This window comes from Lissotriton vulgaris, chromosome 1_2 (assembly GCF_964263255.1).
Source record: "Lissotriton vulgaris chromosome 1_2, aLisVul1.2, whole genome shotgun sequence".
Classification (NCBI taxonomy): domain Eukaryota; kingdom Metazoa; phylum Chordata; class Amphibia; order Caudata; family Salamandridae; genus Lissotriton; species Lissotriton vulgaris.
In genome coordinates, this window is record NC_141686.1 from 352367963 (window position 1) to 352392442 (window position 24480).

A 24480-nucleotide genomic window follows, 5' to 3' on the forward strand; every position below is an offset into this window, starting at 1 on the left:
AAATATAGAAACATATTTTACTCTCACTAAGGTTCACTCACTAATGCCAGAAGAATTTCTTGCAACACAGGAGTCCATATTTTGCACTCCAACATTCTGACATGTGCATTCCACACGTTCTGAGCAAACTGATGGACAAGAACTCAGCTCCCTTCAGTAAATCAGCTGTTTGAATAATACCCTTGAATGACCTCCATTATCAGTTTCTTCTTCCGAAGTGATGGGGATTCATCCAACCACTATATTTTAATAGGAACCGTGTCCGATGACCGGAAAATGTGGATTACGTGCACAGTGTCGCTTGTGCCTTAGGCAGACCAGGAGCCATGGACGTTGCTAGGGGAAAGATCACTCGGCGACTCCTACATCAATAAGATAGATTTCTGCACACAGTATACTTTTATACTTGTAACGTACGTGAAATACTTGTATACTTGTAATGTACGTGCAATATTTGTATACTTCAAATATACATGTAGTACCTGTATACCTGTAATATACGTGTAATACTTGTAATGTAGCTGAAGTACTTATATACTTGTAATGTAGGTGAAATATTTGTACACTTGATATGTACGTGTAATACTTGTAATGTACGTGAAATACTTGTATACTTGGAATGTATGTGAAATACTTGAATACTTGTAATGTGCGTGTGATACTTATAATGTACGTGTGATATTAGTAATGTACTTGTGATACTTACATGACATTCTACAGCATGTCAGGTTCAAGGCAAAAGTGAAATCTAATGTATATCCATTTGCTGTGGATTTGGGCCAGTGGAAAAATTTCAATGTTTACTGGTAATGTCAACAAAAATATTATATACATATATATATATATATATATATATATATATATATATATATATATATATATATACAAATAAAAAAAGAAGAGAGTATTTTCAGTGCATTCTATATTTGCAATATATTATACATACATGGTTGAAATGTACTTTATTAACTGATTAATTTATTAGCTAATTATATAAATGTAAATCAAGGTGCGATTGTTTCCATTACAAGATTATCAGGAACTGCCAAAGGGCCCATTTTGTAATTCTTTAAAAGAATTCTGAACAAAGAAAGAAAGAAATGTTTTTTACCTGCACTGCAAGAGGCAGGAAAATACTGATTTAAATGCAATTATTCCCTAGTAAGACACAACAGATAAAAAAAAATACGTCTTATGAGCCGGTTAGTTCAAAGACCACCTAGGGTAGTACAAGATTACATGTAACGCTTGCAAAATTATAGTTCACTCTGTTGAAGGAGAAGTCATACGTCAGAAGATCGGTCGCCGAATGAATTAAGGGACTACAACGATGCTGTACGTCAGTGCATAACATAAGATCAATGAATGTCAGCAGAAAACGGGATGTTGCCAGCATAGTTAAAGGATCTGTGCCCTTAAGGAGCTGCACTCTCCCTTACACCAACTCCATCTTTCTTCTCCGCATGTAGTCTCAGATGTCGTGAAAGAGATTGTTTTGCAGTGAAACTCTTCTCACACTCAGTACAATTAAAAGGCCTCTCTCCTGTGTGTGTTCTCTGGTGTTGTATTAGAGTTGTGCTCAGAGTGAAACTCTTTTCACAGACAGTGCACTTGAAGGGTCTTACACCTCTGTGTATTCGTAGGTGTTGAATGAGGGATGGTTTCAGAGTAAAACTCTTATCACACTCGGTGCAGTTAAAAGGTCTCACTCCTGTGTGAATTCTTTGGTGTTGTAAAAGAGCGGTCTTATCAATAAAACATTTCTCACAGTTTGTGCAGTGAAAGGGCCTAATCCCTTTGTGAATTTTTAGATGCCGTAATAGAGCAGATTTATCAGTGAAACATTTTGCACACTCGGTGCAGGTAAAGGGCCGCACTCCTGTGTGTATTCTTTGGTGTTGTGTAAGGGCTGTTCTCAACCTAAAACTCTTTTCACACTCCGTGCACTTGAAGGGCCTCACTCCAGTGTGTATCTGTTGGTGTCTTAGAAGATATCCCTTTTCAGTAAACCTTTTCCCACATTCTGTGCAGGGAAATGGCCTCACTCCGGTGTGTGTTCTCTGATGATTTAGGAGATTTGCTTTTTTAGTATAGCTTTTCCCACAGTCAGTGCACTGAAACGGCCTCTCTCCTGTGTGTATTCTTCTGTGAATTACGAGATCAGACTTTAGAGTAAAGCGCTTTTCACAGTCTGTGCAGGGAAAGGGTCTCAGCCCTTTGTCGGGTCTCTGATGTGCCGCAAAAAATATCTTAGTCCTATATGCCTTCTCCCACTCACTGCTGGTCAAGCGTCTTTCTGTTGTCTGGAGATCGTATTGTTGATTTAGGATGAAATTGTCAGTAAACGTCTTACACTCCGTGGATGTACTGGTCTCGCCCCTGTTCACACTTCTTTCTTCTGACTGGAAGGCTGCTGAATGAAAAGAAATGTAAAAAAGAGGGAAACAGTTTACATAAACGAGCACCAATGTGTGATATTACATCTCAGTGGTTGGCAGTACTGCTACAGGAATGTTTTGTATGTTACAATGAGAGGCAGTATCAAGGATTCCTTTGATACACAAATGTTGGACACTCAGGTAATGTCAGACAGATAACAGACTCTTGTCGCTCATGAGACATACTTATGTCAGTCATGTGACAGACCCACATTAGCCAAATGAAGGACACATGTTGGACAGCCATGTGGTATGTCATGTTATGCAGATTTGTAGATGGCACTGTCCTGGCCCTGAGCAGGTTTGAGTCGAGCCAAACCTATGGACTAGTGGGACTACCCGAAAAGTCAGGTCTTCATCTTATTGTTGCATTCAAGAAGTGAGGGGGAGGCTCTTATGTGTAGTGACAGGTCCTTCCACACTTTTCGAGTGAAGTAGGAGAAGGTGTGACTGACAGATATGGTTTTTCGTGTCTGTGGGATTTGAGCAAGGAGTGCGGACGAGCAGAGGTGTCTGGAAGGTTTCTTTGAGCAGATGCAATTGTTGAGGCATGCTGGGCCAGTGCTATGTAATGCTTTGAAAGTGTGGGTGAGGAGTTTGAATTGTGTTTGTTTGTGTATGGAAAACAAGAGGGGGTCCTTCAGGTGAAGAATGATGTGAGTTCGGCAAGGGAACTTGAGCGTAACTGGCCTTAGAGTTCCGAATAGTCTGCAGGCCTCTGTGAGTTTTTTGTTGATCCTGGCATAGAGGATGTTCTCGTAGTTCAGCTTGCTTGTCACCAGGGTGTGCATGACGGTTTTGCTGGTGCTGATTGAGAGTCGTTCAAAAATCATCTTCAGCATCTTCAGGGTATGGAAGCCTGAGGTTGTGACGGCATTGACTTGAGCTGTCATGTTGAGTTTGCTGTTGATAACAAGCCAGAGGTTCTTGGTGTGGATGGTGGGGGTGAGTGTCAGTCCAAAAACTATTGCCCACCACGTAAAGCCCCATGGTTAAGTGCTCTTCTCAAAGATCATGATTTCAGTCTTGTCAGCTTTAGACAACTGGACTTCATCCAGTGGGTGATTTCAAGCATTCTGGTCTGTGGGGGAGGTCATGAGCTGTGTGTCGTTGGCATAGGAGAGGATGTTGGGAGAGTGGATGATGCTGGCTAAAGAGATCCTTTCTGTGTTGCAGAGGGTCAGGCTCAGGGAGGATCGTCGCAGAACTTTGCAGATGAGGTCACCGGCATCCGAGGTGTGTGGTGTCAGGCTAATTGCCTGGGTCCATCCAAGCAGGAAAGAGCAGATCCATCAGATTGTGTGTCCTTAGATTTCAATGTTGTGCAGGCTTTGGATGAGGACTGGGTAGGAGACTGTGCCAAATGCTGCAGAGTGTACCAGGAGAATGAGGCCACCATGTCTCCTCCATCCAGAGTCATACGGATGTCATCTGTGGCAGCGATGATGGCAGTTTTTGTGCTGTTGTTGGGTCTGAAATTAGACTGAGTGATGTTGAGAAGTTTGTAGTCATTGAGGTATTCAGTGGAGAGTTTGTTGATGATTTTCTCTAAGATCTTGGACGGGAACGGTAGCAGAGAGATTGGTCTTCAGTTGGTAAGCATTGACGGGCAGTGGGGGGGTTCCATCAACAGTGGGAGGACAAGTGCCTATTTCCAAGCATCTGGGAAGGTCGTGGAAGAGGGGGAAGCATTCAGAATGAGTGTGAGCATGGTGCTGATGGATTGCAGTACTCTGGAGATGGTGTGGTGGGGGCCGGGCTCTGATGGGGCTCCTGAGTTGATTGACTTCACGGTGGGAGCAGTTCTTATGGGGTGATGGCGAGCAGAAGTTATTTGGATAAGATCAGGAGGCCTTTGGAGAGGTCTGTCTGGTCCATTTGAGGGTTAAAGTTGCTGTAGATAGTGGTGATTTTGTTGCTGAAGAACTGAACGAGTGTTGCAGAGGTCCTGCGAAGAGGTGATTGAGTTGAAGGCAGCCGCCTGTGAGGTCAAATCCTTCACAACGGTGAACATTTCTTTGCTTCTGTTGGTGCTGGTATTGATGCGATCCACCGGAGCGGCACGTTTGGTCTTCTAGTTCCTTTGGTGGACTTGTCTGTAGGTGGATTTGGACGGTGCTCCTGTCTGCATTGTCCTGGCTCGTTCTCCGTTTGCTCTCCAGTTGTTTGCAGTGGTGATTCATCTGTCTGAGTGTTCGTGTACCAAGTGTCCTGGGGTCTGGATCTTGCTGTGCTGCTGTGTTTGGGGTGAAGGGGGGAGGAGTCAGTGCAGGAGGTGACAGATGTACAACATTAGGCAGTGGTATGACACACTCATGTTGGACAGTAATATGATAACTGTGACAGACATGTGATAGACGAATGTCAAGGCATCATGTGACAATCACACGAGGGTCAGTTATATGACACTCCCAAGTGAGACAGACATGTGACAGATCCATGACAGTCATGTGAGAGACCCATGTCAGATTTGCAACAGAATGTCAGATATGAGACAGGCCCATGTCAGTTCTGAGTCAGACCCATGTTGGGCATGTGACAGACCCAAGTCTGCACTTTTAAAAGTAGACAGAGATCCCCTTGCAGATAGGTGCAGTGAGTGACTGCACCGGCCAACCAGGGGACCCCTAGGAGTCCATGGCGCCCATTCCCCCCTCCAGAGGCCTGCTATCAGGGGGCGCACTGTCAGCACACCTCCTGACAGCTTCTTTGCCTGTGCGCCCGCGTCCCATGCAAATGAGAGAACACACTCTGGTGATAGCATTGGCACTATATTGGCGCAAGCACTATCTGTATTACAAAAAGGGCAGCGCAAGCGTCTGTGGCCCCTTCAGTAATACCAATGTGCCCCAGGGCACGTAAAGTGGGCAACCATGTTCATTGTGCCCCTGGGGCACTTTCCATAATACGACCCCGTAAGTGTAGCTGGCCAGGTGCTCGGTTGATGCACGTCTTCCCCTAATACCAGAAGTGAGGATAGGTAGACACTTACTGGAGGCATGTGTCACTGTAATCCCAGCTGGAGCGGTCAGCCTTCACGTGATTCTATGTAGGAAAGCATCATATCTTACCTGGAGCACAACTGACGTTTTGTGTTTCCTCTGGCCTCGGATAGGTAGTGGGAGGGCTCTCCTCCTCCTCCTCTTCCTCCTCCTCTTTAATGACGACCGAAATTATCCCATAGCCTAAAATGAATTCAAACCAAAAAACAATTACAACATTTACATTTCAATGTACTGTCTGCATGAGTGTGAAATCTGCTGACTGACTGCATAAAGCCCCAATACTCTGCACAACTGGAACATACAACTCTAACTTGATGAGCAAATAATGAAGGTAAAAGGAACTCTTCACACAACTCCCATAAGTGTATCCGTGCAGGTGCCGTATTATAAAAAGTTTGTATCAGTGAGGTATGATTGCATTGGCCAAAGTGTGGGGAGGATGTGTTGTAATTTTGTAAAGATTTTGTACAATGTGAAAATTGTGTTAAGAATTGTATTGTTTTGTATCTGTATAGACATGCACAAAAAAATTTGTGAGATGCCTAAAAAATGAAAAGGTTCCACTAGTGAAGTAAATGAATAAATAAACCAGTGACGTAATCAATAAAACGGGCCGGTATGTTTTATTCATAAAGGTCAGAACAAAAAATAGAGGGGAAAGTCCAGTATTGGCAATTGTGTTGTTCTCTTGTTGCATTTGGCTTAGCCTTACTGGGTCAGAGCCTCGACCCTGTGTTGTTTTTCTTGTATTATGAAAAGTGCCCTGGGGGCTCAACGGGCATGCACGCCGGCTTTGCACGCTCCTGTGGCACTTTGGCATCACAGGAATGGCCGCAGAAGTTTGTGCGGCCCTTTCTGTAATACAGATAGCGCTGATGCACACATAGCGCCAGTGCAATCACCAGAGGACGTTCCCTCATTTGCATGGGGGCGTGGCTTCTTGCAAATGAGGGAATCTCTTTGGCTCTGAGCCCGCGTATGATTATAGACACGGGCGCGGAGGCAAAGAAGGTGTCTGGAGGTGCTATGACAGCTAAAGACACCCAAAAGGTGGTGCACTGTCAGTGCACCTTCAGAGAGAAGCCCTCTGGAGGGTGGAAAGGGGGGTTATATGGACCCCCCAGACATCCCCTTGCAGGCAGATGCAGTCACTCACTGCACCAACCTGCAAGGTGGTCTCTTTCCCCTCTTAAAAGTGTAGGCGGGTTGCTGCCTGTCCAGTGAAACACGGGGGGCTGCTTCAAAGCTGCGCTGTATTTCACTTGAACGCGCAGCCCCCAGGGCAGAGTTTGCAGCTGCCCCGGAGGGCAGCGCATTGAACATAAGAAGGCACACTTTCCCGGGTTGCACCTGGCACACCTTTTAAAAGCTGCGCCCGGCACTAACAAGGAAAATGCACCACATTTAAAAAAGCGTCCCCAGGTCTTCTTTGGCATCTAGGCTATGAAGCAGACTCCTAAGAGTACACGCTTCTCTTCCTCCTGAACGATGGACTGACACACTCATTTCTTTCCCAAGTGTACCTACAAAGTCCAACCTTCTCTTCCTCCCGAACGATGGACTGACACACTCCTCTCTCACCTCCTAAGCGTGGCATGAGTTACAGTCAATAAGTGTCTGCCGCGATGTTGTGATGCATCCAGAGTTCAATCAGAGTGACGCTCTTGTTAATTGCAGCCTGATCTTGGTTTGTATCTTTAGTTTATGTGATTTGTTGTACGGGTGTCGGCTAAGGAGTTAGATTGGGGGGATTGGATATGTTTTTCAGATGCGGATTCACCCGCTCGTCTTTAAACCAGCGGCCGCCACATCCCTCACCCTCTCTAGTAAGACAGAGGTACCCAGATTGTAAAAAGTCCCGGAAACACAAACACATCAGTCGCTGGGGTGAAAATGATACTCTTTCTGGGGTGGTTTTGAGCAGAAGGTTGAATCATAGTTGGAAGCCTGACAAACACCGGTCTCATCTGAATTACGCCCCTACCCAGCAGTAACAGCAGACGACAGGGTGGAAGGTAAAACACTTAAAATTTGTTTAAATAATTGAATGGAAGACAGCTTGTCACACCCCTTTCTACCTGATAATCTGTATATATTGCACCGGTAGAGTTCAAAGCAGGGGAGCCAAAACCAACTGACACTGAAGTACATCAAACTGATTAAATGGGGTTGCAAGAAATTTCAAACTTGTATTAATGTAATCTGTTTTGTGAAAATAAAGACATGTACTATCCATGTCTCATAACTCAAGTGACCTCTGAGTTCCATTATCTTCAAAACCACTTGCCCTTCAGCCTCATTCATGTTTCACAAGGGAATTCCTTGGTGACTAGTAATATGTTTATAATTACAGCAGAGGATACTTCATCCTGTTTTTAGGTCTCGCCTAGGCAGCGCTTTCGCTGTCTCTTCGAGACAGGTAGTATCTAGGGTAAGGGATTGAAAAAACGCCCAACTTTTTCACTGGCTCCTATTGCTGTCCTTTAGAAATGCTGTCGTTTCATTGGAGAATACACTTAATAGTCCCTGCTTTTAGAATGTTGTATCCTCCCATGAGGACTGGCACTCTTTCACATGTTCTTACTGTTCAGGGTATTTATACTTAGACAGAACTCTTTTTTTTGATTGGGCTGTGTCTGTGCTCCTTAAGTGTTCGGTTTACTTCTGCAAATAAACTTCCTTTTGCTTAATTTGCTTGCAGTGGGGTCCCAGTGCCTCCCCCTGACTCCTCCCACAGCACTACTCCAGACCCCGGCACTCCTCTGAGGCCGTTGATGTTTTCCTCACAACACTGCTTTTATGATATTTAAAAAATGTTGCTTTTATTTATATAGCGCACTTGCTCATGGGGGGGAATTAAAGAATCCAGCTGACGGCAGACTCTATTCGGGATCCCCAGCTTCCCAGTTGGCAGCTTCCACCGCTGCGCCATATCCTTTCCTCGGCCAGGTTGCAGGTGAAGTACTATATGCGGTCAATAAGATCCCTCAGGACACCTAGTGACAGTCTGTGGTACTGCACCCTCACAACACTGCCTGTTTTTTGCTGATGTGAGGCTTCTTGCAGTGCAAATGTTTGGCCCGCATTAAGACAAGCTACATTCTTGCAGGGAACAACCAAAAATAAGTGTTCTTTGTGAGTGCCAGAAGCACCTGTGTGCCTCTGCTTGTGCATGTCGTAGGTTTGAGTAAGGGGAGTTTGGGAAGTTGCCGGAGTCCTTCCTGCTCGGTTATAAAGAAGCTTGCACAGCCAGTGCCCAGGCTGCACCTGTTCTGTTTTAAGGACTCATAGTTCTTCTGCCTGCACTGTAACTAATCTGCGTGCGAGGGGAGCTTGGAAACCACCCGTGCCTATGCTCTTGCCCATGCCAGCCGTGCCTATGCACCTGCCCATGCCACCAGTGCCTATGCTACTGCCCATTTCACCCGTTCCTATGCTACTGCCCATGCCACCAGTGCCTATGCTGCTGCCCATGCCACCCTTGCCTATGCTGCTGCCCATCACACACATACCTATGCTACTGCCCATGCCACCCCTGCCTATGCTCCTGCCCATGCCACCCGTGCCTATGCTACTGCCCGTGCCACCAGTGCCTATGCCACCGCCCGTGCCATCAGTGCCTATGCTACTGCCCATCCCACACATACCTATGCTCCTGCCCATGCCACCTGTGCCTATGCTCCTGCCCAAGCCACCTGTGCCTATGCTACTGCCCGTCCCACCAGTGCCTATGCTACTGCCCATGGCACGTGCTTATGCTTCTGCCCATGCCACCCTTGCCTATGCTGCTGCCCATCACACATATACCTATGCTACTGCCCGTGCCTATGCTACTGCCCATGGCACACATGCCTATGCTACTGCCCATCACACACACGCCTATGCTACTGCCCATCCCGCACATACCTATGCTACTGCCCATGGCACGTATACCTATGCTACTGCCCATCACACACATACCTATGCTACTGCCATGCCACCTGTGCCTATGCTACTGCCCATCCCAAAAATACTTATGCTACTTCCCATGCCACCTGTGCCTATGCTCCTGCCCATGCCACACATACCTATGCTACTGCCACATGCCACCCATGCCTATGCTACAGCCCATGCCTATGCTACTGCCCATGCCACACATACCTATGCTACTGCCCATGCCACACATGTCCAACGTGTGCAGTGTTTGATCTGTGTTTGCAATCCTGTTCGCTACACAAAAGCCAAAATGATTGCCTTTGCCACTACTTGTTTTATTATTGTTTCTGCGTAGCGTTGCTGTTCGGCCATTGTTGTTGCTTGTTATGCAATGCACTATGCTTGCAGCGCCTGGAGGTCCTGCAGAGAGCCCAGTTGATATAGTGGTAGCACACGAGCCCCTTCTGAGATTGTGTCCGAGGGAGGGCAGTGGTTGGGCATGGGGTAAAGGGGGCACTCCTCTCTTGCCGCCGCTTTATGGTTGGTGTATTGTCCACCTTCATCCAGTTCCATTAGCCAAGCGTTGGCTTTGTCTAGAATAATGAAGTGATTTTATTTACTTTTCCTGACATATTTTGTCGGACTCCCTGCCGGGATTAATGCATCTGATTTCAAAGGGGGTTCTGGGAAAGCAGAGCGTGCAGCAGGCGTAAAAAACAAAAAACAAATACCCACTACTATAAATGAATGAAAGTTACAGTTCTGTTGAACCTAATTCTATGGCAGTCCACGGCGGCTTCGGATTATGCTTCTCTTTCTTTACTGAAAAAAGACCGCAGCCAATCAAACTTTAAATAGCATAGCCCGGAAGGACTGCCCCTCCATAGTAGGCACCAATCAGGTCCCCCCAAAGGTATAAATGTCCTGAACACTAATCTTCTTTCTCTTTCTTTGCTGCTGCAGCAGCGAGTTAAGTGCATTCATTTTACTATATCTAGAGTGATTTGTGGTTACTATGCGATTTATTTCAAATGTATAATGTGTTTTAATGGTCACGATCAATCCGCGTTACAAGTAAATTGCTGTATTGTTGCCGATATATATTTACTGGTGGCTTGAGTGGAGCAGGACAGACGCGCTCTGGCCGCTCGGGGAGCAGTCCCCTTTTCATTGCCACTGGATTCGTGCATGCGCAAACTGCCGTATCAGGTTTTTATTACTTATCGGCTGAGCGCGCATACGCGTCTAAGGACAGCTCAATCCCCGGTCCTCAGTGAACGCCCGACGGGGCGGCTAAGCGTTGCAGGGCACTGCCCTAGAAGGAATAAAGGGGTGGCTCCCGCCACACTTAAAGAAAATAGTTTTTCCTAGTTAGTTAGTCTCCTAGTTAGTTGGGATACAGAGGTTTGGCAAATATATTGGATATAAAAGAGATAGGCTTTGGGCCTGGAATAGCTTATAATCAGGTTAGGGAGGGATTGTAGGGCCTTTGTCACCACTGGGTCACCCCCTCTGGAACCTTCTCCACACCTCCAATAGCATGATGGCGTACTACCCCGAAGCGGTTGACCAGTGGGCAGATTATAATCTAAGCCCCTGGAGAACTATGGAAAGCGCAAATTTAAGGCATCTCTGGGCGAGCCATCATTTCACTCTTCAGCTGAAGTCTTTTCCCTGGTGGCGCCTAATGTCATTAAATACCATGACTATGGCGGGTCCCTCCCTTCTGGAATTTCAGCTCTATTGAACCCAGGGGAGGCGGAGGAGTCTCCTCCTGCCGCCCCGGACATCTCGGACTCTGAGCAGGACAGGACATGGAATGGCAAGGCCATATTTGCATCAGTCCCAGAAGTAGTGATAGAATCAGTTGCCAGCAGATGGGGCTGCAGAGCCCGCAGCGGCTCTGTGGAGATGAGGGGCAGATGGTCCGTGGAGGAATTGAAACTCCATATAAATTGTCTGGAACTTTTGGCGGGCTTGTTTGCGGTCAGGAAACTTTCTCCACAGAAGGCGAGTTGCTGTATTCTCCTGCGGATGGACATTTCTCAGCAGTGAGATACATCAATCGTCTAGTTGGCACGAGGTACTGTCTTTTAGTGGAAATGGCCATAGGATTTTGGCACTACTGCCTCCTACATCACACCTCGGTGACAGCGGAGTACATTCTGGGCAAGTGAAATGTGGTGGCGGATTGAAACTCACGTTTCCTTCGAGACTCCAGTGATTGGAAACTTCATCCCAGGGTATTCCAACAGCTAAACAACAAGTGGGGCCCTTGTTCGATTGATCTGTTTGTGTCCAGACTGAAGACGTAATTGCCTCAGTATTATAGTTGGCGACCAGATCCTCTGGCGATCAACTCAGATACATTTCTTCAATCGTGGATGACGGATATGCTGTATGCATTTCCTCCGTTTGTCAGTATCCAGAGAGTATTGGTTCAGATCTGTGGGCTGGAAGGTGAGGTGTTGTTGATATCTCCGTGTTGGAGAGCACAAGCTTGGTTCCCGGCAGCGCTGACCTTGTGTTGTACTCCTCCAAAAAGTCTGCTATATATGCAGAGATATTGACGAACCCTCTGGGTCAACCGTATTCATTAGTGGTTCAGGAACAATTGTCCATCATGGCATGGAAACTTTCAGGAGACGTTGGTAAATGCCGGGAGTTTCGCAGGAAGTAACGCTTTTCCTGTCTCAATCTTGGGCTCCCTCTACGCATAAACAATATGAATTAGCTTGGCGTAAGTGGGTTGGTTGGTGTTCTGAACGACAGGGGGATCCCGTGGGTTCCGGAATTCGTATGATAGTTAATTTCCTGTTGGAGATGGTGACTAAAGGTTTGGCCTATCAGACAGTTAATAATTTAAGGTCCTCCATCTCAGCCGGTCATCTTCATGTGGACGGTAGGCCGGTGGGGTAGCATCCTTTGGTAAGTAAGATAGTGAGAGGCATCAGATTGGTGAATCCTCCAAAACTGCGATGTTCACAACTGTGGAATGCAGACGTAGTTCTGTGTTTTCTCAGGAATTGGCCCGCAAATGATGGTTTGTCGCGTAAGCAACTGTCGGCAAAACTGACACTTTTTTTATGTTTAGTTTCATGCAGAGGAGTATCTGACGTGCGAACACTGGACTTGGCAGGCAGGGTTTTCACGCCTCGGGGGTCTCATTTACAATCTCAAAAAACAAACTCCAAGTGTGCTTCTTATCCTGCGTTTCCTCTCCATAGTAAACTGTGTGCTGTACAATGTTTAAAATGCTATGAGGATTGTAATTGAGAGTTTAGAAATGACGTTTCAGGATAGTTGTTGATTTCCTTATAGAGACCTTTTCGCCCAGTCACTGCAGCAACCTTAGCCGGCTGGGTCACTAGGTTATTAGGTCTGGCAGGTATTGATACTTTGGCTTTGGGAGCCCATTCGGTGCGAGGAGCTATGGCTTCTAAAGCTTTCTCTGAAAGTTCTCGATTAGAGGACATTATGACTGCGGCAGATTGGTCTTCCGATTCTACTTTTAAGACATGTTATCATAAGCCATTTTTTGATGTGGCATCTACAGTGGGGGAGTAACTTTGAACTAGCATAATCCGAAGCCTCAGTGGACTGCCATAGAATTAAAAGAATTCTAGCTGACGCGTCAAGAATTTTCAATTCTATTAAGGACACGGAGGCGAGGATTATCCCACCCTAGAAACATTGATATTCAATATGTGATATGGATTGTTCATATTGGAAATTGTGATTTCATGCAATGTTCTGTATACTGATGTTGGGTTTCATCCCGCCTGTATTAATGTTTGAAGTATATCCAGTGAGTGGTATGATACGGCTTTCTCTGATCTCCTGAAAATATAGGAGAATATAAGCCGTAATATACCACTCACTGGATATACTTCAAACATTATTACGGGTGGTAAGAAACCCAACATCATTATACATAACATTGCGTGAAATTACAATTTTCAATATGAAATTTTGATGTTTTGTAAAGAAAGAGGAAGAAGATTAGTGTTCAGGACATTTATACCTTTGGGGGTTACATGATTGGTGCATACCGTGGCGTGGCGTGGCGTGGCGTGGCAGTCCTTTCGGGTTATCCTATTTAAAGTTTTATTGGCTGCTGTGTTCTTTCAGTAAAGAAAGAGAAGCATAATCCTCGCCTCAGATTCCTTAATAGAATTGAAAATTCTTGACGCGTCAGCTAGAAACATTTTTATCCATGTGTTTCCTCTGAAAGGCTGATGAAGTTGATTATCTTTGATTTCTTTTGAAAACTTATTTCTTGCTTTGGGAGTCTGAATGGACTGAGTGAGTCCTTTGTGGTCTTTGGCTGTTTTACACCGGGCGGCTGTGGCTACAATAGCTCTCCTCTGCGCCTTTTTGCTGTGGGGCGGCTGTGGCTACAATAGCTCTCCTCTGTGCCTTTTTGCTGTGGGGCCGCTGTGGCTACAATATCTCTCCTCTGCGCCTTTTTGCTGTGGGGCCGCTGTGGCTACAATAGCTCTCCTCTGCGCCTTTCTGCTGTGGGACCGCTGTGGCTACAATATCTCTTCACTGTGCCTTTTTGCTGTGGGGCACCTGTGGCTACAATATCTCTCCTCTGCGCCTTTTTGCTGTGGGGCCGCTGTGGCTACAATATCTCTCCTCTGCGCCTTTTTGCTGTGGGGCCGCTGTGGCTACAATATCTCTTCACTGTGCCTTTCTGCTGTGGGACCGCTGTGGCTACAATATCTCTCCTCTGCGCCTTTTTGCTGTGGGGCGGCTGTGGCTACAATATCTCTCCTCTGCGCCTTTTTGCTGTGGGGCCGCTGTGGCTACAATAGCTCTCCTCTGCGCCTTTCTGCTGTGGGACCGCTGTGGCTACAATATCTCTTCACTGTGCCTTTTTGCTGTGGGGCCGCTGTGGCTACAATATCTCTCCTCTGCGCCTTTTTGCTGTGGGGCCGCTGTGGCTACAATATCTCTCCTCTGCGCCTTTTTGCTGTGGGGCCGCTGTGGCTACAATATCTCTTCACTGTGCCTTTCTGCTGTGGGACCGCTGTGGCTACAATATCTCTCCTCTGCGCCTTTTTGCTGTGGGGCCGCTAGTGCATTAAACGGCCATGCATGCGCCGTCCCAACCCAGTGCCCCGATCACAAAGGTGGTAAATCAACTTTAATGGAAACCAGAACAGTTTCGTTATTGTCATGCCCACAGCACCAATATATTTTTTATAAACTGGGCCAACTTTTTATTCTGCAGCAAAATTTTCTAAATATGTTCGGTGAAAATAGTAGAATTTGATAAAAAGGCCCCAACGATACATGTACAAAATATTTAAATCTGGCGCAGTGGCCATGAGCGGTGTGAAATAACGTGCCCACACTTTGCCTAAAGGTGGTAAAATAAATGACTTTATATTTTCTGGTGAATAAAAACAGCATGCTCTCTGGAAAGACCCTTCCAAATTAGATCACACATGCTCTTCATTTTCATTCTTTCTCACATAGACTGCACACGGGTGCCAGCCTTACCCTTGAGCATACATCACGAATGGGAACTCCACCACTGCCACCTCCCATGCCCAATCTCCAGCCGCCATGAAAGAGCCAGTGAACCTGTCGACAGGAGAGGTGGGAACAGATCTTAACTCCAGTCCCCATCACATACCAGAGGGCTACAGGCGTTAAACGCTCAGTGCTGACAAATACCGTGATCTGCAGGTCACGAGTAAGGCCAACTCACGCTTTCATCCTTTCAAGGGTGGCAAACTGAGTGCCATTAATTTAAGTTTTAGAAACACACCTTATTTATAGCACTTTGAACCAGTAGAAGTACTGTACAAAGTGCCACATAAAGATGTTATTATAATAAACTGATTTTCAATCTCAAAAACAAACCTGATCTTTGGAAAAGCTATATTAGAAAAAACTGAAGCAAACTGAGTTTGCACTATTTAATCTACGTTTATAATAGGAAACAATAAACATTCATTTTGACCAAAGTATATTTTCACCATTCAAACTTTAAAAGTAGAGGCTGCCCGTTTGTTCCAGTGTTTTTAGTATGAACGCAACAAATATAGAGCACATGGAGTTAGATCTATTATTTTAAACTGACAGTGGACCTCAGGCCCGCCCATTGCTTACCATTGGTTGTCTTTACTGTTACCCACATTTGCTTGATTCTTATTAGTCAGCTTTTGTGGCGTTCCTTCCTCTTCTGGTGTTTGCTCCTCTCCTGGAGTACAGACTGATTACTTGCATCTCTCCACTGCTCCCTTTTCAGGCTTCTACTTTTTTATCTTTTTGGTTGAGCATTCTAGGAGAGTGCATGTGTTTTCCAGCTGCACTTCGAGTTCCTCATCCTCTTTCTTGCCTTTGGATTTCCCCTTCACTCTCCTTCTGTTGCCCTTCTTGCTTCCTTAACTCCCACCCACCTTCTTGCCGTTCTTGCATGCCACCACCCTCTGATGTCTGTGCGCGTCCCTATCATTCCTTTGTCCTTTTACTTCACATCAACACTCACCCTAGCTTTGTTGCACCTGCGCTTCCCCATGGCCACTTACCTTCCGTTGTCCATGTGCTTCCCGATCCCTGCACGCCCACCCTTTGTTGTCTGTTTTGGGCACTGTCTGCTATCCCCTGCTTCTGTATCGGTTTCCAGCAGTAGCTTAAGTAATAAAAGAAAATCCACAAAACAAGGAAAGTGTGCAGTACGACAGGCTGTTACTAGGTGTCCCTGTGGAGTTGTAAATCCATATAAGGTCCTGCACCCTTAATGCAATTATAAAGAGAAAGATTGCAACTGAGCAAACGTTTCCATTTGTTATTATTGGAAATGAGAAGCTAAATAAACAACAATGGTGCATTTTAAAACGCAAGGCAAACAAAATCTCACGTCCAATAAAAACAAATAGAAACATGTGCTCAGCTGCAAGGTTTCTCTTTATAATTGCAGTAAGGATGCAGTACCTTATGTGATCAGTAGAGGTCCCTTTACAATGCCACAGGGACACCTAGTACCAGCCTGTGGTACTGCACCCATTCCTTGCTTTGTGGATTTTCTTTTATTCCTTATGCTACTGCTGGGATATTTTTTCACCAACAAAAATAATTTAACAGACATTATCACTTGTGTTGGACAGGCCACATGAAGGGCCGCTCTCCCCCGGCCCGACCAGGCCCGAGCCCGGTCACGCAAGTACCACACACCACCATTGCACGTCCTCCGTCCCCTCAGGGACCCCTGCCTTCGAACATATCGACCTCGTGGGCCCGATCCACTGCTGGCCCGCGCGCCCATCCGGGGCGCCATCTTGGACACTCCACCACGAGGCCGCCTGGCCCCCGATCGACCTCAACCCTGGGCCTAGCCAGGCCTCAGACATCCCGGCACCACCATCCACCCAGGAGGTGAGCGGGCTACTTGGCAAGTCAATGGGAGAAAGAGGTGTCGATGGCTCTCCCCCCCCAAGTGCCGCTCGGCCATCGCCTCCCCGGGCGCTGGCTCCACCCCCCTGCTGGGTGTCGGGACTCCCTCATCCCGGACCTCCCGACCTCCAGGTGCGAGGGTCCGGACATCAAAGAACATCAGCCCTATAACTGGGGCTGCTCCAGAGCAGGAGGGCAGTTGTATCTTGGAGTCGAGAGACGCAAAGAAGAACTCATCCTTGACGGACTACTGGCGCTGCCGTAGCTCTGCCTTGTGCACCTTCGTCTTGCCTGCTGGCGCTGCCGCAACCTTCGTAACCTTCCGATCCTTCATCGTCGTCGGGACCTGCTGGCGTGGCCGCGGACCGTTTGTAACCATCATCTCATCGGGACCTGCTGGCTCCGCCGCGGACCGTCGTTTCCTTCGTCCATCTCGGGACCTGCTGGCTCCGCCGCGGCCCGATCATCTAGAACGCCGAGCTCGAGGATTGAGAGCTATTTCCACCTTTTTGGTAACAAGACTGTCCCGCTACCCTTTTCCCAAACCAGAGACCAGAATCGAGGGGACCCCTGAGTCCAGACCTCCTTGTACCATTCCATCGTACTTAAAGAATTGCCTATAAAGTCTCGTTGAACTTTACCCTTGTGTGGTGTCCGTCTGTGGGGGGGGGGGGAAGTTACTTGTCTGTACGATCGCTGGAGACGGCTCTCCCCGGAGACCTCTCCCCTTATCCTCGGCCGACCCTCCCGGTCCGTCTAACATTGGTGGCCAGCGGCGCGATCCGAATCACCGCATAATCGTACAGAGAGTAGCTCACCCCACGACGAAATCACGATGACAACTAAAGAAAGCGGAGCAACCGAGAAATTCCAGATGGAGAAATTGGACGAGTACAGCCATCGTGAACTAAAACAATTCTGCATCGAACTAGGTATCGCTACCACCGGACTAAGTACCAAAGACGATTTTAAGCATGCCTTAGAATCTTGGGCAGAAACCGGGGCTGCCGGAACCCCCGATCAAAGCATCGCAGCAAAAACCACCACGGCCCCTGAAGAGCGAAGAACGGGTCTCTCGCAAGACGAGATCCAGGAACGAGAAAAAACCCGACTACACGAGCTGGAAATGGCCCGGCTCAAAATGGACATTGAACTTAAGTTGGCCGAACAAAAAATCAACTTAGAGCACCTGCGTCTCCGAGAAGAAAGAGAGGAGAAACAGAGACAAAGGGAGCTCGAGGAAAAGAAACTGGCATATGAACACGAGCGAAAACTAGCTGAGATCGACTTACGCAAGCAGAATAAAGAAGTAGGGATGTCCGAGCAACCCCACACCCCAGGGGCAACAGAGAAAAAGGTACACATCCCCAAGGATGTCTATCGAGAATACTTCCGAGAGGACGACATCCAGCAATGGTTTAAGGCCTATGAAATCGCTATGACTGCACACCGGATCGATAGAAGCGATTGGGGAGCCGGTCTATGGGGGAGATTCCTCAATGAGGGCCGCGACGCCCTGCTACAGCTCCCGGACCACCAGATGACCTCCTATGACCATATGAAAGCTGCACTCCTCACTCGCTATGGCCTCACACCCGAGATGTACCGTCAGAGGTTCCGAGACTGCACCCGCATCCCGGGTACAACTTGGGTGGACTATGTAAACTACTTTAGCCGAGCCTTCGAGGGCTGGATCAAAGGAAGCAAGGTCACAACCTACGAACAACTGTTCAATCTTATGGTATGGGAGCACCTGTCGAACAATTGCTTCATTGAACTCCGCCAGCAAACGCTCGCCCAAAGCGCAGGGGATACCTCCGGAACACACTGGATCTACTGGGACAATGATCTGCTGTACAGTGAGCAAAGAATCGCGGCGCTGGGGGCCAGCCGAGTACTAGTGGTGCCCCTCCGTTTAAGAGACTTTCTGCTAAACCTGGCCCACGATGTCCCCCTGGCGGGACACCTGGGTCAAGATAAAACCTACAGTCGTCTGGTGACCCACTTCTTCTGGCCCAAAATGAGGAACGATGTACACCAGCATTGCCGATCTTGCCCCACGTGCCAAGCCAGTGGAAAGAGCGGCCGCAAACTAAAAGCCCCCCTGCAACCTTTTCCCGTGGTCACCACCCCGTTCGAGAGGGTCGGGATCGACATCGTGGGGCCCCTGGACCCGCGTACAAAACAAGGCCATCGATTCATCCTGGTGCTAGTGGACCATGCCACCCGCTACCCCGAGGCTGTTCCCCTGCGAACTGTGACAGCCCCGGTAGTCGGCCGGGCTCTAATGGGGATCTTCTCCCGTGTGGGCTTCCCCCGAGAAGTCGTCAGCGACAGAGGCACGAACTTTATTTCTAAATATATGAAGTCCCTCTGGCAACAGTGCGGGGTTACCTACCGATTCACGACCCCCTATCACCCTCAAGGAAACGGACTCGTTGAGCGGTTCAACCGCACGCTCAAAGGGATGATCGGGGGGTTGGAAGAGCCCCTCCGTCGCCAGTGGGATATGCTGCTGCCGTGCCTCCTCTTCGCATATCGAGAGGTCCCCCAGAAGTCCCTGGGCTTCAGCCCGTTTGAACTGCTGTATGGACACCCAGTACGGGGGCCGCTCAGCCTAGTCAAGGAAGGCTGGGAGATGCCCCCTCTCAAGAACCCACCAGATGTCTTCCGGTACCTCCTAACCCTCCGCAACCAGACCCGGCGGTTCAGAGGGCTGGCAAAAGCCAACCTAGAGGCCAGTCAAGAGGACATGAAAAAGTGGTATGACCGGAATGCCTCCTCCATCGAATTTGAACCTGGGCAACAGGTATGGGTGATGTCCCCCACCGAACCCTGCGCCCTGCAAGACAAGTGGACGGGGCCCTTCAAAGTAGTCGAGCGCAAGGGTCCTGCCACCTATCTCATCGACATGGAATCTTCCCGGAACCCCCTCCGGGTCCTCCACGCTAACAGACTGAAGCCCCACTTTGTGCGTTCAGAACTCAGCCTCCTGATGGCCACAGACAATGGGGCTGAAGAAGACTCCGAGCCCCTCCCTGACCTCCTACGGACTCGGGAGAAAGACGGCTCCGTCAATGGGGTCCGACTCTCAGAGGCCCTCACCCGAGAGCAACGCCAGGAGTGTCGAGTCCTCCTGTCACAGTTCGCCAGCCTGTTCTCCCTCACCCCAGGTGTCACTTCCTGGTGTGTGCACGATGTGGACACGGGGGACAGCCCCCCTATCCGCCACCGGACCTACCGCGTGCCAGATCGGGTACGGGCCTGCGTCCAGGAAGAGGTAGCAAAAATGCTCACGCTCGGGGTCATCGAGCCCTCAGACAGCCCCTGGGCCAGCCCTGTAGTACTGGTCCCCAAAGCGGCCGCCCCAGGCACCACACCGGAACTCCGGTTCTGCGTTGACTACCGGGGCTTGAATGCGGTCACCCGAACAGACGCACATCCCATCCCCCGGGCAGATGAACTAATTGACCGCATGGGAGCTGCCCGCTACCTCAGTATTTTCGACCTGACGGCGGGCTACTGGCAAATCGGCCTCACACCCCGGGCCCAAGAACGTTCTGCCTTTTCCACCCCCGATGGCCATTACCATTTCAAGGTCATGCCCTTCGGCATGAAGAATGCTCCCGCAACATTTCAGCGGCTCGTCAATCAGGTCCTGGCGGGGCTCGAAGGGTTCAGCGCCGCCTACCAAGACGACATCGCTGTATACAGCCACCATTGGCCCGAGCACCTCCACCACCTCCGAGCAGTGCTACAAGCCCTTCAGCGAGCTGGCCTCACGATCAAGGCCAGCAAATGTCAAATTGGTCAAGGGTCTGTAACCTACCTCGGACACCAGGTGGGAAGCGGCCTGGTGGCCCCTCTGCAGCTCAAAATTGCCGCCATCCAGTCCTGGCAGCCCCCCATCACCCAGACCGAGGTACGAGCCTTCCTGGGCCTCACGGGCTATTACCGAAGGTTTGTGAAAGACTATGGTACTATAGTGGGGCCCCTCACAGAACTCACGTCCAAAAATCAACCCAAGAAAGTCAACTGGACCGCAGATTGTCAAACAGCATTCGAACAATTGAAAGCCGCCATGTGTTCCGCCCCTGTGCTCCAGGCCCCCGACTACAGCAGGGAGTTCGTCGTCCAGACGGATGCCTCCGACCATGGCATTGGGGCAGTCCTGTCTCAAGTGAACACCGAAGGCCTTGATCAGCCAGTGGCCTTCATCAGCAGACGACTCCTACCACGAGAACAACGATGGAGCACCATAGAGAGGGAGGCCTTCGCTGTGGTATGGGCCCTCAAGAAGCTCCGGCCCTACCTCTTTGGCACACACTTTCGGGTGCAGACCGACCACCGACCCCTGCAGTGGCTGATGCAGATGCGGGGGGAAAACCCGAAGTTACTACGTTGGTCCATCTCCCTACAAGGGATGGACTTCACTGTTGAACACCGGCCTGGGCCAGATCACGCCAACGCGGATGGCCTGTCCCGGTTTTTCCGCCTCGACGAGGAGAGTCCCCAAGAGGATGGGTAACTCTCCCCGCCTTCAGCTGGGGGGGACGCATGTTGGACAGGCCACATGAAGGGCCGCTCTCCCCCGGCCCGACCAGGCCCGAGCCCGGTCACGCAAGTACCACACACCACCATTGCACGTCCTCCGTCCCCTCAGGGACCCCTGCCTTCGAACATATCGACCTCGTGGGCCCGATCCACTGCTGGCCCGCGCGCCCATCCGGGGCGCCATCTTGGACACTCCACCACGAGGCCGCCTGGCCCCCGATCGACCTCAACCCTGGGCCTAGCCAGGCCTCAGACATCCCGGCACCACCATCCACCCAGGAGGTGAGCGGGCTACTTGGCAAGTCAATGGGAGAAAGAGGTGTCGATGGCTCTCCCCCGCCAAGTGCCGCTCGGCCATCGCCTCCCCGGGCGCTGGCTCCACCCCCCTGCTGGGTGTCGGGACTCCCTCATCCCGGACCTCCCGACCTCCAGGTGCGAGGGTCCGGACATCAAAGAACATCAGCCCTATAACTGGGGCAGCTCCAGAGCAGGAGGGCAGTTGTATCTTGGAGTCGAGAGACGCAAAGAAGAACTCATCCTTGACGGACTACTGGCGCTGCCGTAGCTCTGCCTTGTGCACCTTCGTCTTGCCTGCTGGCGCTGCCGCAACCTTCGTAACCTTCCGATCCTTCATCGTCGTCGGGACCTGCTGGCGTGGCCGCGGACCGTTTGTAACCATCATCTCATCGGGACCTGCTGGCTCCGCCGCGGACCGTCGTTTCCTTCGTCCATCTCGGGACCTGCTGGCTCCGCCGCGGCCCGATCATCTAGAACGCCGAGCTCGAGGATTGAGAGCTATTTCCACCTTTTTGGTAACAAGACTGTCCCGCTACCCTTTTCCCAAACCAGAGACCAGAATCGAGGGGACCCCTGAGTCCAGACCTCCTTGTACCATTCCATCGTACTTAAAGAATTGCCTATAAAGTCTCGTTGAACTTTACCCTTGTGTGGTGTCCGTCTGTGGGGGGGGGGAAGTTACTTGTCTGTACGATCGCTGGAGACGGCTCTCCCCGGAGACCTCTCCCCTTATCCTCGGCCGACCCTCCCGGTCCGTCTAACAACTTGCAACGGCAATAGCTTAAACTTTCACTAATGAGAGACCTACTGCATTGCAAATGCTTGTCTATATATGGGGGTCCACAGTAATGTGGTGTGGCCGGTAGGCAGGACATTTGAAACACAGACCTCCTCTGTGAGTCCTGACATGGTGTCCAGTAAAGAACAGTTACAGGGAGAACACCCACCCACCACAGACCGTATTGTGTTCAGTCTGGAAGCACCACAGGAAGGGCGTTTTAAAAGGCTAGGAACTGCGGGTTAGAAGAAATACAACTCAAGGCTCTGGCCACATTAGGGCACCCATGACACCCAAACAGGACCCTCAGAGAACCTGCCCAGATGTCAGCAGGTGGTAAGCTTCCTTGGTGTGTGTCATGTGAGACCACTTGTGTGTTTGTGCTCTGAGACTTCCGCCACGTGTCACTCACCTGAGGGACAGTCACTGCCATGTTTCCTCTCAGCGTCATCATCCACAGGCCTCAGATCTTCTGTCTCTTTTAAAGAAGACACACAGGAGGCGGTCATAGAGTCTGTTTCAAAGGAGCACAGCATTAATATTATCATAAAAGTTAAAAACTAACCTAATTTAAGAAATAAAAACATTTACTAAATAAATCAACTAAACTAACCACATGGCTTCTAATTAAATTTAGTATTATTTAAAAACTAAAACTAAAACTAAAAATGTCAGTGAGGGTAGGATTTTTTAAATACAATTATTAAATCGTTATTTTTAAATTAAACTAATATATTTAAATTAGTTATTAAATAAACATTTAATCTGATGAGTTGTTCTGCTGGAACATTTCTTTTTATTCGTTCGAGGTGAATAAAAATACATATTGCTCATTATTTTTTAAAGAACAACACATTTTAAAAATTTTCCTTGCACTTTCCTATAGGGAGATTTCCACCACATTGGCAAAGACCCCAACCTAAGTGTGAAAAGTTACTATTAGTACCATTACCCTTGTAATTCGTTTTGAAGAAAGCTTCACCCTCTTAATTTGAGGGGGTGCAGACATGTAAGTCAAGTAGATGTAAATGTGCACTCAGGAATGGTGAACCTCAAACAAGTGCAGATTTACACCTGGGTGCAGGAGTAAATCTACACAAGTAATTGTACCTATGTGACTTGGCCACTAACTAGGTTTTGTGCCAAACAGTAGAGTGTAAAGTAAGTTTTTTCACTAATGCTAATGGCCTTTTAATGTCGCTGCCACACCCCTGCAGGGCTCCTTTCTAATCTACACAACGACACCAGGGCTGGACTGCGGTCACTAAACCGTCCCAAACCAAAAGAAGGGGGTTCTCAGTGTCAAGTGTAAGCGCGTAGACCTTATTCGCAGCTCCAGAAACGATCAGTAGGTCACATTGTCATGTTGCACCGGTTAACAAAGTCAGTTGCGCAGTCACTCTACATCTCTGCTGCCCCGTGGCGGTGGACTGGTTCCAGAGGGCAGCGGTGTATGACAAACTATGAAAGGGACGTCTCCTGCAACGGTACCGCCAGAACTAAAGCTTGCTATGCTGGGCTGCCTCAGTGTGTGCTGTGTTGGACTGCCTCAGTGTGTGCTGTGTTGGACTGCCTCAGTGTGTGCTATGCTGGGCTGCCTCAGTGTGTGCTGTGTTGGACTGCCTCAGCGTGTGCTGTGTTGGACTGCCTCAGTGTGTGCTGTGTTGGACTGCCTCAGTGTGTGCTGTGTTGGACTACCACAGCGTGTGCTATGCTGGACTGCCCAGGGAAGAGACTGTATAGAACTCTCTCTCCCCTGGCAGACAGTATAGGTGACTCCATGAGACAGTATAAAATGCTCTTGCCCCTAGCAGACAATATAGGGGACTCCATGAAACAATTCATAACGCTCTCACCCCTAGCAGATAGTATGTGACTCCATGAGACAGAATAGAATGCTCTCGCCCCTAGCAGACTGTATGAGTATGGATCCATGACACAGTACAGAACGCTCTCGCCCCTAGCAGGCAGTATAGGTGACTCCATGAGACACTACTGAACTCTCTCGCCCCAAGCAGACAGTATGGGTCCATGAGATAGTATAGAACGCTCTCGCCCTTAGCGGCAGTATAGGTGACTGCAC

The 24480-nt window shown here is 48.9% G+C and overlaps 1 protein-coding gene across 1 annotated transcript in view; it reads right to left on the minus strand.

Moving 5' to 3' along the window:
- Positions 1 to 947: 947 nt before the first annotated feature.
- The window catches only part of LOC147736785 (uncharacterized), a 53121-nt gene continuing 29588 nt past the window's right edge, over positions 948 to 24480 (minus strand). Inside the window, exons 3-5 of the mRNA XM_086953483.1 lie at positions 22810 to 22911; positions 5510 to 5623; positions 948 to 2413 (exon numbers count right to left, since the gene is read on the minus strand). Coding sequence (XP_086809609.1) covers positions 1416 to 2413; positions 5510 to 5623; positions 22810 to 22911 — 1214 coding nt within the window. The 3' untranslated portion in view covers positions 948 to 1415. The remainder of the gene's footprint in view (positions 2414 to 5509; positions 5624 to 22809; positions 22912 to 24480) is intronic.